The sequence below is a fragment of the Pezoporus wallicus genome, unplaced genomic scaffold, assembly GCF_028554395.1.
Source record: "Pezoporus wallicus isolate ANWC-B61680 ecotype Strahan unplaced genomic scaffold, APGP_CSIRO_Pwel_v1 contig_8723, whole genome shotgun sequence".
Lineage (NCBI taxonomy): Eukaryota > Metazoa > Chordata > Aves > Psittaciformes > Psittacidae > Pezoporus > Pezoporus wallicus.
In genome coordinates, this window is record NW_026635404.1 from 1,238,711 (window position 1) to 1,253,387 (window position 14,677).

A 14,677-nucleotide genomic window follows, 5' to 3' on the forward strand; every position below is an offset into this window, starting at 1 on the left:
GTGCTGGCTGGAGCTCTTGCACTTCATAACACAAATCTCAACATACGATGCCAGCTACAGATCTGGGGTGGTCTTTCTATAATGCCGGGCTTTTTAACTGTGATACACTGTGCTGTGACTCTACAGAGTGGGCTCCAACTCATGCTGGAGTTTCGCACTCATTTTAAGGAGCAATGCTGCTGAAAGAGTCACTTTTCAGCTCACTGCCTGCCATGCCTGTCCTCAAGCCAGCACAGCATCCGTGGGGACACAGAGTGAACTGATTTGGGTTCAAAGCATTCTGTTCATTTTCATCCAACCTGAATTCTCTGATCTGGCTCACTGTGTGGTCACACCAGTGCTTGTGCTGGTGCAATGGAAGATGCATTGAGAGGAAGGGAATGAACAAGCAGGGAAAAGTCTCTTCTAGCTGCAGTTTTAGGGGATGTTATTTTAAACTACACTCAAACTCTTGGGTTTTAGCACTGAACCTGTCCATGACCAGTCTTCAACCTCTTGTCTTTGTGCTGGTATCACCCTTTAGTTTATGCATGATATTCCCTCCCACATATTCAGCCACCGCTGTGATGCAGGATGATCCCATGTCTCGCAGTCTTCCTTTTCTAGGCAAAACAAGATAACTCTAGCCTCATCACACCCAGCAGGACAACTCTTCCCCAGAAACCGCTCTTTGCAGCATGGGTTTGTGCCTGCTCCAAGATGAATTAATCTTCCTTGAACAGAGTAGACAAAGAGAACCCCTTTTCTGGTACGCTCTAAAAGTCACCTCAGCTGTGTACTGCAGTCACATCTATTGCCACAGTCCAAGGTAGGTTCAGCCACTGCATCTCCTTCTCCCACTCAGTCTCAAGCTTATTTCTATCAAGCTACCTTTCTGCTTCATGTTTGATCCATGTTTGAGCCCTGTTCCTGTATCTCCTTCCCAACTTCAAAATTAACTCCAATTTATTTGATGGTTTTCCTGGGAAATATTGGTGCAGGAAAGGCTGTGAAAATGGTAAGAACGCACTCTGTTGAGATTGCCATCCCCAGTTCAGTGCCTTTTGTGTAGCTCCGCCTGGATATTTCAAGGTACTTCCGTCTTATCTGCATATGAAGCCAGCAGCTCTGAAAGGCTTATTTAGAAAAATCCAACAGCAGCTATCTGCTTTGTTTTCACTTGCTCTATACAAATCCTTATTCACATCCAAGGGGTGAATGCTCTGTAATGAGCATGATCGTGACGGAGTACAGCACCCTTGACAGCAGGAGGAAGAGCTCTCTTCTGTGGCAGGTTGGAAGGAGATGCATAGGTGGCCATGGACGTGCTGTCCCAGTGCCTTCCTGCCATGTGCTAGCTGTGGCTGCCTACATCCCTCACACACTGCCAGGCTCTGCATCACTGCTGCTTGCACATGAAGAACTCCAAAGGACTGCCAGCCACTGCAGGATCAGGAGAAATAAGACCTGAAGCTAAAGCAGGTTGAAGAACCCCAAGAGGAAAGGCTGAGGTGTCACTGAGCATCAAGCCTGTGTCCTCTTGCCAGGGTCCAGAGGCCACAAGGCAGCAGCAAGGGTCAGCTATGGGTCCCCACCTTGTGCTGTCCACAACATTGGGTTAGCTTTTCAGCTGCGACCCAACCTCTTCCCATGCAGTTGTTGATCGTTTCTCGCTCCCCTTATTTGGGGTGTCCTACTTTTCACTCAGATCATACCAAACTGGGATGAACTGAGGGTATTCCTGGTGCTCTGTGGGTATGATGAACCCCTGCCCTGGATGCTTACAGGACAGCATGAACACACAGAGGTTTCCTCCAGTCCCAATACTGTGAGGCAACTAAGCCTCGGACCTGAATTACTTTCCTTGCTCCTCTTTTGACACTTACAGTACCTTTGCCTATCTCACTAACTGCAAAAGCACCATGATGTGTGTTTTGTGTCCTGCGCACTCTTGATCTCAACAGCACCTTGTGACAGCAAGATCCACAGGCAAATACTCACGCTGACTCAAAAAGCATGTCTTGCTCTGTTCTGAATTCAGCATTTTTAATTCAATGCCTTTCAGTTGCCATACAGAGTGGATGAGGAGTACTCACCAGCTACTTCCTCTGTCCCAAATCTACTTTGCAAACTTTTATCTCGCAGCACAGACACTTTGCCAGGCATTTTTAAAGCCTTTATTCATATTGTACCTCCTAAGACGAACCTCAGGTTATTCTCATCACCTATATTTGAACTGACTCTATTTTTATTTCCTGGTTTAAAATGAATATGAGGACATGCCTTTTATAGACTGTACACTCTTGGTATCTGAGCATATCTTAAATTAATAACAGTAACATATACTCTGGAATAAAACTTGTGGTACATTTTATACAATGGAGGCAGAGTGATGACATAAAAAGAGTAGATAAGAGTATAGTACCTTAATAAAATCTTGAAGGGCTCTGTTTCCAAAGAGGAATCTGAGTCTTGTGCACAGATGTGGCCACACATAAAGAGCAGATCTGCTCAGAAACATGACTGTGTAGGATGAGGGTTTTTACTCAGCAGATCTGCATCTCACTGCCTGCACTAACACCTTCCCTGTCGCAGCCGGGAAGCCAAGCCCCCGAGCTCAATCTGTCTCAGGCGTTGATCGCAGAATCTGAACAAACTCCCACTGGCAAAATCCAGTTGGACTCCTGGAGCCAGGGATCCATTTTCACCCTGGCCAGTAAACGCCTTTAATTCATCCCTTGTTCGTGGATGGTGATGGTGGAATGCACTTTGGGAAAGCAAACCCCCCACTTTCTCAAGGGGCAGTAGGGCATGGTCTGCACTGGCATACGTAAGTTTATTTTCTGCAGCAGGTCCAAGCCAGTGCCATTGAAACCAATTAAAAACTACCAACCATCGGCAGAAAGTGGGCTTGGAATCAGCTCTTCAGTTAAGGAACTAGGCTGTCATCCAGAAGATGTATGTCAGCTATACGAATTACTGGCAAAAACAGTTTCCCTTTTCATTCACTTGATGCTAGGACTACCCAAGAGTCAGAGAAACTGACATGAAGAGATCTGATTCTGGTCAAAGGCTTCCTGCTCCACACTTCTTGTTGCTATGGGCATTTCATCATCTGAAACACTGCTGTCTGTTCTGTGCCACTAATTTAGGAGTCAGTGAAAGAGAGGTGCTGCTTGCTTTTCACCCATCAGCCAAAAAACTCTGAGGCTGGAGGTTTAACACACCCTCCGATCTCAGGAACTGCCACAGATCCGCATTCTGGCAGCTTTACTCCATGACAGCAGCAGCCTCGAGGCACTGCATGGAAATGATGCCCTTGTCCAGGAAAACCTTTGGAGAAATTACTGTAATTGCCTTCATATAAGAAAACAAGGGCATGGTGCTACAAACAGTGATTGTGGGCATCTGTTTTAGGAGTGTGGTGGCCACGGCATGCGGGATTTCAGGACCTTGGGGAATTTCAAGGCTACAACCTGATGACTGTGGATGACAGAATGAGTTTATTCCAGTTCTGAGGAAAAACACAGATGTTGCCAGGAAGGAAACTGCTGTCCCAGTGACAGACAGAAGCCCTGCAGCGGGAAGGGGCTCAAAGGGCTGCTGGCATAGCTGCTGGGGGACACAGTGCAACTTCTCCTCTCCTATCCAGTGTCTCTAATCAGTGCTGTCAGTGTATTCTTCCAAGCAGATGACAACTTGCTGGAAGAGTGCATGGATTGCTTTGGAAAGTCCGAACAAGGAGAAAATGCTCTGCTCACCATAGCCCTCCCTTGCTTCCCATAATAACCTGTTCTTCTCTTAGTGTTTCTTGGAGAACCTGCTTGCCCTATCACTTGAGAACCCCCAGGTAGCAACTCATCTCCATCTTCAGGAAAATGACAGATGAAGGATGCCCATTCCTTCTCCTCACGTCCTGAGAGGACTGAAGCACTTTAACTCAACCGCCTACCCACTGCTGTGGCAGCAGAAGCAATTCCTGCCATAGGGAACTGTAAATTCATTTCATCCTCTAAGCTGTTACAAAGGACATTGTAGTGCAGCTGATCCCCTTATCTCCTCCCTGCTCCTTGGGAACTCTGCACTTCTTGCGCATGAACAACAGCAGCAAATTTTGCAGTGCACAGACTCCCCTCACCTGTAAAACCAGTGTGCTACAACTGATTTCATAACCTAAACCCAATCACTGCAATGTCACTCTGGCAGGCAGGAAGTCACTAAGCTCTGCCTCTCCCTGAGTGCACAAAGAGTAACTCAACAGTTAGAAACGTCTTCCACATAAAGCAAGGCTTTCCATCTATGTGCCAGAGAGAAACTGCTGGCTGCAGTCCACAGAGCATCCTGGCACACGATGAAGAAGAGAAGCAGGTCAACAGTCATCCTGGTCCTGCTGGTGACCTCAGCCTGTGGCACCAGCATCGATGAGATACGTAGGCTCTTTCCACTGAGTAGAGAAGGGTTTTGGTGCCTAGCTGAAAGTACAAGCCTGACTTTAAGCAAGAGAGGGTAGGAATCATCTGGCTTCACTACAGACCTCTGAAGTGTCCTTGCAGCCCCATGAATGCAAGATTAATGGCTCACTGACAAATGTCACCAGCATTAGTGACTATGAGACTATCTAAATGGAAGGAGGTGCTCAACCTACAGGATTTGTCCTGGCCTGGCACAGTAAAGCAGCCCTGCTTGGATGCAACTGTTGCTCATAGGAGAAGAAAAGGATAGAAAATGTCTACTCCTGCTCTCTCTGCACAAGCAGAGCAGTGGTAACAGCAGCAGGCCTTACACAACAGCAGATTACAGTTTAGCTTCTGTTATTTCAGCCAAGGTTAGGTTAAAGGCCCAACACACTAAAAGCAACAGGTTTTGTGTTTAGACAAAGAGAATGCTATTATCCTTTTGACTGCAAACCACCTGCAACAGCAAAAGCCCTCATTCTGCTGTTTTACTGTGCACATCTTGGAGCATGGACACCAGACCTGTAGCAAAGTCATGGCAGTATTAAACAAAACTGGCTTTGGAATAATATGAAGAAGAGTTCCCCCAGATGAGGAACAGAACTGGAGTTAAATGACTGGAGAACCACAGCTCTGTAAAAGCAGGTCTGGGACAACAAAGTGATGTTGTGAATTGTGAGACTCATCATTTCTACTTCAACAGATACCCAGCTGTTGGACACCTGTAAATCCAGTACAGGAAGGAATAGGACGTCTGGAGCATGGCTCTCTCTGGTTTGCCCCCATTTAGGAATAATGGTTCTCATCTTCAACCAGTGGCCTTTAGACACTGCCACAATACAAACTAGTCACAGCTAAGGGCCTGCATGCTATCAAGAGATAGAGATTAATCTGTTTCAAAGAGTAGGAAAAGTGAATCAGTAAGCACAAGTCTGTCTCTCAAGGACTGTCTGTGACTACTTTTGTGGCATTTGTTGTATAAACTCCCTACAATTGTCCACAGTTTTATATTGGCTATTGAAGGATAAAGTGAAGCTCCTAAGACCAAGTAGTTTCCCTGTGAGTGAGTACCGTATCTAGAAAGCACATCTGGACAGCCAACCTGGGGCCTGTGTCTGCAAAGAAAGACACTTCTATGATAATGAGCCAATGTTCCCCCCAAGGAACTTCAGAAGATAAACTGTGTAAAACACACTGGTTTTGCTGTAGCAGTGGGTTCTTGGGCATGCCCAAGTTCTTCATCTGACCATGGAATCCGGTTGTTCCAGTGAGATCACAGAGGTTTCAGAATCACGGATCCCTCTCCAAATTCCCCTATCTGCACTCAGGAATCTCCAAATTCCTTTGTAATATGCCATTTTCTTATTTATGATTCAGACTGCCCATTGACCTGCTCAAGAAGCAGCATGCCAGCTCTAAGGCTGATTCGGTATTTCAGTTAAAATCTCTCACTGGGAAATAACCAGCCTGAGCTGCTCGGTGACACTATAGCAGGAAATCATAAGGGGGGTTTTATGCATCAGTTCTTGACAATAAATATAGACAGAGACATTCTTCAAAGAGAAGTCTGTGGCATGCAGCTGAAGCTCCCTGTTTCATAGATAGCTGGGCTGTAACTGCCAGCTTTTCAGCAGCCTTCAGCTCCGTTTTCAAAGGGATCTGCCAAAACATCATGGAGAGTTGACAGACTCTCTGGGAAAGGGCATCTGATAATAGGCAGGGCTTTTTTCTTCTCCTCTCAGGTACTGTAATTTGTTTTGATATATTGTTAACAAACAGCAGAAAGAAGAGAAATCCATCCTGGAGTACTGCATTGTTGAAACCACCCATGGGATCTCAGCAGAGAGCTGGATGCCTTGAAGTTTGTAGGACAAGGAAGTGGGCAGCAAAATAATTCACTGACCACAGATAGACGAGTTCAGTGGGAACTTCTGCGATTCCCCCTGACATGGAAGCATAAGGATCTCAGCAGTAGCAGTGGTGAAGGTTAGTCCCAAACTCCAGTGCATGCCTGGGTCTGTAAAGGGGACCACATGCTGGTGGTCAAACACCTTACACAAAGTGCCAGCAGCAAGTTTAGCTCCAATATTGGGAAAAATTAGGTAAAATATAAGGCAGAAGCTCTTCCCTGTGAGGGTGCTGAGGCGCTGGCACAGGGTGCCCAGAGAAGCTGTGGCTGCCCCATCCCTGGCAGTGCTCAAGGCCAGGTTGGACACAGGGGCTTGGAGCAAGCTGCTCTAGTGGAAGGGGTCCCTGCCTGTGGCAGGGGTTGGAACTGGATGAGCTTTAAAGTCCTTTCTAACACAAACCAGTCTGTGATGATATGAATATTGCATATTGCAGTACTAGTTGGCAAAACACAATCCCAGCCTGAATGTGCACATGAAGAAAGGCACAGGGTGGTCTTTCCCCCAGACACAAGACTGTGGGTTTAACTGTCCCTCAGTGAGAAAGAAGAGGCAACCCAAGCTGTCTGGCATCCCTTCTCCCCACCTTAGTCCTGTCCATGTCCTCCAGAAAGCATGTAATCATAGTCTCACAGAATAGTTAGGGTTGGAAAGGACCTTAAGATCCTCTAGCTCTAACCCTCCTGCCGTGGGCAGGGACACCTCACACTAAACCAAGACTGTCTAGCCCAGCCTTGAACACTGCCAGGGATGGAGCATCTTTGGTCAGGTCAAGTTAAAAGCGCCATTGATGAGTTGAGGTGGTGATCTCCAGCTGACAAGTGTCCCTTTACATGCAAAGTAAGGCTGACTTCTGACTGCAGGAGAAGCTTGCTTTCATGATGCAGGAAGCAGTCTCCATTTAATAGCTGGCTGTGGAGCAAGTGTGGGCTCCTTGCTACAGGAAGCTTAATCTCCTGGTTTAGCAGTGATACGTGTGCTCCATGCCCTGCTTGTGGCCATTTCTCTGCTGTTTCCTTAATCAGCTTGAGGAAGGCTCTCAGATTAGCTGCCAGTCCTCCTCCTGCTCATTCCTCATAGCGTGTGGAGCACAGCTTGAAAAGCCATGTTCCAAAACAGCCTCTTCAGGTTGTGCTTTAGGCCAGGTTTGGGGCCGGTTTGTCAGAAGACAGAAGGGCACAAACCCATCACTTCCATTACTTCAGCGCCCTTTGCAGAAGGTGACGCCAGGGATGGATGTGGTTTTGCTCTTGTTCACCCCATTCCTTGCCTACAGCAACTGCTGTAGGCATCAGTATGGTTTCCATGACCTCCCACTCTCCTCCCACCCAGCTATTCCGAGGGCTGTAACAAAGAGGCTGTCCAGACTCTGCTGAGAAATGGATGGTTTTGTCTGGAGTCGATTAAATAATTCAGAGCGGATTGAAATGCACTATTGCGTCATGGAATCTTTCTGCAAAGCCATGAAGCACTTCCCACATCCCAATGATCCTTTTCTCAAGTCAATACAATTAGGCGCCAGAATATGCAATAGTTGCAATTCATCAGGAATCAGAATGAAAGTGATCTTTAGAACCCAGACTGCGAGACACTGTCAAAACCATTAGGTATTATTTCAGATGAACATAAAATGATTCATTGGGATGCAGCAGGCTCTGGCTTGACATCTCTCCATTGATAACAAAATGTCTAGCAAACAAGTGTTTAATGAGAGAAAGGACCCAACATCCCTAACCTTCCATTTTTACATAATCTATTCATGGCCTGTTACAGATGCAGGTATGAAAAAAATGACCCTTAAACTTCCCTTTTTCCCTGTATTAATGAGTCTACCACAGGCGTGGATTACTAATGATGGGGGAGGCAGTAAATTCCATCTTGGAGCTGATTCACTGCATGTTTTGGCTCTGCACTGGGCCAACGCTGATTGTGACAGATGTAATTCAAGACCCCAAAATAACAAATTAAGGGTATGAAACAGCACTTTTGGAAAGAAACTGGAATGTAAGTAAGTCTGTCAGCCAAGTGACAAGGAAGCAGCCACGACAGCAAGGAACCAGGGCAGCGTTGGAGAAAGGAACCAGAATCCTCAGACTCTTAATGATGATTAAAGTAATAAATTTCTTTCCTCCCATTCATCTCTGAATCATATTTACATGCTAATGGACCAGTAAAAGTGTTGGTTCCTGAGCTGATGTTTGCAAAAGGGGATCAGCTCAGGGTCCCCAAAAGGAAGAGTGGTGCGTGTAAAAGGGGGATGAGTACAATGTGTGTAGAAAAGGAGGAAGCGGTGCCAGCCAGTACGAATACCCGATCCTGTTTTACCACGTTGTATCACATTTATTCTGTATGCAAGGCTTGCAGCATGTTGACTGTTATAAATCCACTGAGGTGTCTGCACAAAGACTAGTTTGCATACAGATCTGTCATGTATAAAATACAAAGCCTGACACAGATACTCTTCAGCTTGCAGAAAACCCCGGAAAGGTGGGAAGAATGTGCAAACGAGGGAACACAATGGATGGGTAGATCAAGACATTTCAGGAAGGAAATGACCTGATCCCCATATTGACATGGATGACCCACAGCCCTACCACCATCAACAAGCTTTCCTGAGTCGCACAAGCATGGACTTGGCAGTGCTGTCTTGGGCAAACAGACTTACTCACGAGTCATTTACTCTGTGCTTTCTCTCTCCGTGCAGAGGGAAGGCAGCACCTTCCAGTGGGAGCAGCAGGGACACGGTGCTGGAAAATGCTGGAGCTCCCGGGGGAGAAGACAAGAAAGTGGAGCTGCCACCCACCTCAGCTGGTGGAGGCACTGAAGCAGCTTGGGAAGATCTTGGTTGCTAAGTATGATCTATAGGTGCCTTTGTCCTCTTCCATGTTTGCCTTAGGTTCTCTTACAGACAAACCCAACTGTTAAACTGCCAGATAAAGCAAGCTGTTGCTTTACTCTTGGAGCTTCTCTTGCAATAAATCTCACATAAAACCCTGGAGCTTCCAAACCTTGACCAGTGTGGCAGCAGCCATCATCCAGTGCTCCTGCACCATGGGACATATGGTCTGCCTGTCCTCAAAACAAATCTTAGGTGAGACTAGAAGAAGAACAATTTGCCCCTTTTGTATATGCACCAAAAAGAAGCTGATTTGAGGGAGACTGTCAACTGGGAAAAAGCAACAAGTCATCAGCATCTGACATCTCACCTGTACACAGGTGCTGTGCAACCATTCAGGTAACACAGAGAGGGATCATTATTATGAGGTTGTATCTGGGGAGTATGATGCCTGTTTGGGTGTAAGGTCCTGCTAAAGGCCATATACCATGCTCCCACACACCAGGCACATGTGCTCAACCAAAACCAGCTCAAGCTGCCTAGCTGTACCTCACGTGAAGGGTTGTACCATCAAGAGTGCCCTGAGCCACTCTGCAGATACATAAGGTATGACCACGCTGCAGGCTAGGCAAAGCAGAGGCCCAGGCAGGTAAATCCCACACTCAAGCTGTAGATATTGCCTTATCTGCACTAAGTAAGATAAAATGTGGGTAGCTTTTATTGCTCAGTCACCAGGCTGGCTTCTCCACACCAACACCACCTTCACGTTGCCCACACTGCAGGATGCTGGTACAGCTCCACAGAGATGCCAGCAGCAATGTAGTCAGGCTTTCACAGACACATCACACTGACTTGGATACATGGCTCGTTTTTCCTCCTGCCTACTGGCACTGCTGGATAACATCCTAGGTGCAAATATTAGTGGGATACTTGAAGAAAAAGAGTCTCGTGTGTATAGAATCATGGAATGGTTTGGGTTGGAAGGGACCTTAAAGCTCATCCAGTTCCAACCCCTGCCACAGGCAGGGACCCCTTCCACTAGAGCAGCTTGCTCCAAGCCCCTGTGTCCAACCTGGCCTTGAACACTGCCAGGGATGGGGCAGCCACAGCTTCTCTGGGCACCCTGTGCCAGCGCCTCAGCACCCTCACAGGGAAGAGCTTCTGCCTTAGATCTAACCTGAACTTCCTCTGCTTAAGTTTAAACCCATCGCCCTTTGTCCTATCACTATAGTTTGCCTTAACTCAGAACACACACCTCTCCCTGTGAATCCAGCTACAATAAAGACTTGCAGCCTTGAATGAAAAGTGAAAGGTTCCATTTCTGACAGTGTTACTGGGCAGGCTGTGAGGACCCTTGATGCTTCCTGAGTTTTCCACACATGCTTTTCAAGTCACAGCCCTACCTCTGCTCCTCCTCAAGGATCTGGCATAAACTTACAAAGAAGAAAAAGTAGGAAAAGTCACGGTTTTCCCTACGAGAAAACCATGCAGTCTAAAATCCCATATTCCTCCTACCTCACTGTTCCTTGACCCCTAGCACTCAGTTCAACTGGAAACTTTATTCGCTGTGGTTGCATATCCACATGGGTGCTTGCTCCATGTGCTGTTGCAGTTTTGTTCTACACCACCCCGAGTGACCGAGCAGAGCCCTGGCAGGACAGTGAGTATAGCCCATGTTAGTCTCAACCTGGGATATCTGAGAGCAGCAAGATGGTTGCAGAGAGAATAGGTTGAGGAAGCTGCTTTGTAAATCAGGTTAATGCAGAGAGGGATGTGGTAACTCCTGTCTTTAGTGCTCCTACTTGATTCACTGCAGCACTGCCCTCTCATAGCAACTACTACAGCAACTGGAGCAATAGTAGCTACTCCTGTATCAATATGGGTAGGAAGGATTCGTCTGCCTTCCTCTACTGGCTCAATGACCTAATCCTCCCATAACTCCCCTCTTGCTAGAGGGGGTGAAGAGGTGTCTAGTGCCCATCCAGTGAACACCCATTTAGAGGTGTTGATGTCTCCCAAGAGTCTTTGTATGGAACAGAAGGCTACTACCTCCAAATAAAATGTTAAACTTCCAGCTATCCACCATTAGATGAGATTAGCCCTGCCTCCTGTCTCACCATGGAGACTTTCTATCGCCTAAAGACGCTGGATTCATTCCTAGATCATCATGACAGACTGACAGTGAAATCTTTTACCATGGTTTGAAGAACACACTATGCAGTGATTTTATAGACTTAAATGCCAGGCAGTGATGCATTGCCCAATGGAGTGTCATGTAAGAATCATAAATCACAATCTTGCCGGAGCTTGTGGATGTCAGACATGTGAATATGCTGATTTGGTATCCATGGTAGTTTGGCATGTCTCACATCTTTGTCTTCTGCCCAAAATAGATTAGCTCTTAAATATTACTCAGCACTTGGAGTTCTGCCACAGCGCAGAAGACAGTTGAGAAAACACCAAAAATGTGTCTCCTAGTGCAAAGAAATATTGAGATAAACTTCATTGGGTTTGTGCAGTCTAAAAGCAGAACCCTCCTCCACGGTGGTGTAACAACAAGGCAAGGGAGGTTATTTGGCTAATGACAGTTGAGGTGGAGATTTTAACACATGCGCTAGAGCTGAAATAGGACAAAATCTGAGTATGAAGCTGCTGAGCTTCATGATAGTCCTGAGCATGAGGCTCAGGACTACAAGCCTTGCTGGAGCACTCATCTCTCCTGTCTACACATACAACTGGGTTCCCAGTGAAAAATGAACACAGGAAATCTATTTAGAGAAGTAATCCAATGATATAGAGCACAATCCCAATGATAGAGCCCCTAAGTAATTTGTTACACCCGAAGTCCCTGCTTTCACAGCACAAATCATAGCACAAAGACAAATCTCTGCATTTGCACAAGCAAACAAGGCTGTTTGCGTGCAGAACATGTGGGGATGTTAATCACCAAGTTGTCATAGTTGGATATGTGAATTTACTATGAAGAAGTTAGAAGTTAACATTATGGTACTGTTCAAATAGAATGTGAATTAACAGGTAGCTGAAACGTAAATTCAAAGGCCAATTCGTTCTTTTATGTCCATAAACAGCCAAGATATAGTTTAATTTCTTCAGTTAATAAAAGCCTTTTATTCCCTTTGAAAAGCACCACCCTATCTAACAGCTTTTGGTATAGGAACAGTCTGGACTCCCACTGCCCATTCTCCCAAACTTCCCAGGGATAGGAAATGTGCTCTGTGAGGCTTCAAGCAAAACTTCCAGTGGGAAAATGTGTGGAAACCACTGGCCCATCTACAGAAGAACAGAGCCCCTGAGGTTTTTCAGTTCTAGAAGGAAAGCAAGTTTTATTCTTAGCTGGGAAGGAACTGGGAAAAGTATATTGTACAGAAAACTGCTGGAGGGTAATTCAAATTGAGACAAAGAGGCAGGTTTTATGGGCCTGCCCGGAGTTATCCATGTGCTTGATGATGGCTATCAGGACACACCACTCTGTAGACCACACCTCTACTGGGGTACACTTGCTAGCTCACCCTAAATACACTGTCAGGCCTGATGTGATAGGATGTGACTGTAAAATCCCTTTTGGATGGGGAGGAGGAAGGGAGAGACCTCGTGTGAAACGCCATCCATGAGTCCTTCCTTGAACCATCTCGGTTCCCAGCCCACCTGAAGGTTCATGGTGGTTTTCTCTGCTTTCCTTCCACCGGTGCAGTGCCAGGCTGGAATTGCAGGGTATTGCATTACAAGTCCCACGGGTGCTGCCTCAGCCTCAGTAAACTTTATTTAAGCACACACAGACATACACAGACAATATACATAGATTTGTTTCTTCTCTGACAGTTCTACAGGACCGACACTGCTTTGGATGACACTTTGGAGACTTGGAAAAAGTGCAGGAAATGTAGGGAAAAAAAGAAAGGTCTTTTAATAATTTGTGAGTGATGGTCATCCACAGGAACAACACGGGTGCATTCAACCAGGCGAGCACATGGACACATCTCCACATACAGTACATCGTGTCTATATAGGTATCTCCACATACATTGCGTCTATATAAATGTACAACAGTCTCAGAAGTCAGCAGGACACAGAACCAGACGAGGACTGGCATGGCACATGCTTTGCACTCCCCGTGTCGCAAACCCACTGCCAGAGCACCAGTGTGACTCGGTCAGGGTGTGAACAGAAAGACGCTCCAAACACAGTCTCACTGTACACTATAAAAAACTCACCAAATAGGCAACAACATCAGAAAAACGAACATTGAGCTGGGGTTCTGGTGACCAGCTACTTTTGAGTCAGATCTCACAGCTTTTGTGTCACCACAACTCCTGGGTTATACGGTTACTTGTCTAATAGAGCTACAACTGTCTCTCAACATAGATTTTATATACAGTACATATACACAGAACATACACAGAGCAGCATACGTATATTTTCGTGGTTTCATGTTTGTACATTATATCACAGATTATATGAACACACAAAATATATGTTTTAGGACCTAAAAAGAAATAATTTTATAAAATATTCATCATAACCCCGCCACCCCAACCCCAACCCAAAAAAAAAAAAAAAAAAAAAAAAAAAGCCCAGAAGTCAAACAAAAGAAATCCAGAAATGCACTCTTCAAGTGCTGCCTGCCTGCCCTTGGACAGCATGAGATCCTTCCCTCTCCTTTGAGAAGTACAGCAGCACAATGGTGGTTTGCAACCATGCACTCAGGAAAACACAGAGCAGTCTAAATTGTTGAACTGCAAAGTCAGAGTGGAGTCTGGAGCCTGGCTGCCTGACTCAACACTCTCCCACCATCTCCCTTGCTAGGATTTAAAAGGTTCTGCTAGGGGCACAGTATTTTACCTGCATCGATATTTGCTAAGCTAAATCTACTGACTGCAGTCCAATACTGTTACCTCCCAGCGCTCAGAACCCAGCTTCTGAGTTATAGCTTTTTTCTTTTTTTATTATTTCTTTAAAACAATCTTTTTATTTAGCAAAAAATTGTTTCCACTGTACCCTTCGTGTGTCCTCTTCCTAATGTGACAAACCCGGAGGAGATGAAATTATGGAGATCTGGCCCTCCACTTCGATAAATATCCTTTCCATAGGGACCTGCCAAGGAAAAGAAAACAAAGAAACCATTATTGAGTGTGTGTGTATATATATCTATATGTACATATATGCTATACAGCCCTGATGTTACCCTCAGGTACAAGTATCAAGGCCCCACCACACGGCTCCATTGCTAATGGCAAGCAGAGGGTATAACAGAACACAACACCTATAACAGCATCAAAGTCTTACACCTTCCTTGGCCAAGATTTACTGAGAAGAACAATTGCATATTTGATAACTGCCAAGGAGTGAACCAATACTGAGAGGAGAACCGCTAACGTGCCAAACCAAACATCCCCATCACTGGCAATTCTGATCATCACTGGCTCGGATGCAGGTTTCCCAGGAGCAGCACTCCCAAGAACTGCTCTCAAACCTTCCAGACT

At 45.9% G+C, this 14,677-nt stretch overlaps 1 protein-coding gene across 3 annotated transcripts in view; it reads right to left on the reverse strand.

Moving 5' to 3' along the window:
• Nucleotides 1–14,677, reverse strand: part of SHISA6 (shisa family member 6) — a 224,798-nt gene that overhangs the window by 152,220 nt on the left and 57,901 nt on the right. For all 3 annotated transcript variants that reach the window (XM_057423453.1, XM_057423443.1, XM_057423433.1), the window contains exon 3: nucleotides 14,193–14,288. In XM_057423453.1, the coding sequence (XP_057279436.1) occupies nucleotides 14,193–14,288 (96 nt within the window). The remainder of the gene's footprint in view (nucleotides 1–14,192; nucleotides 14,289–14,677) is intronic.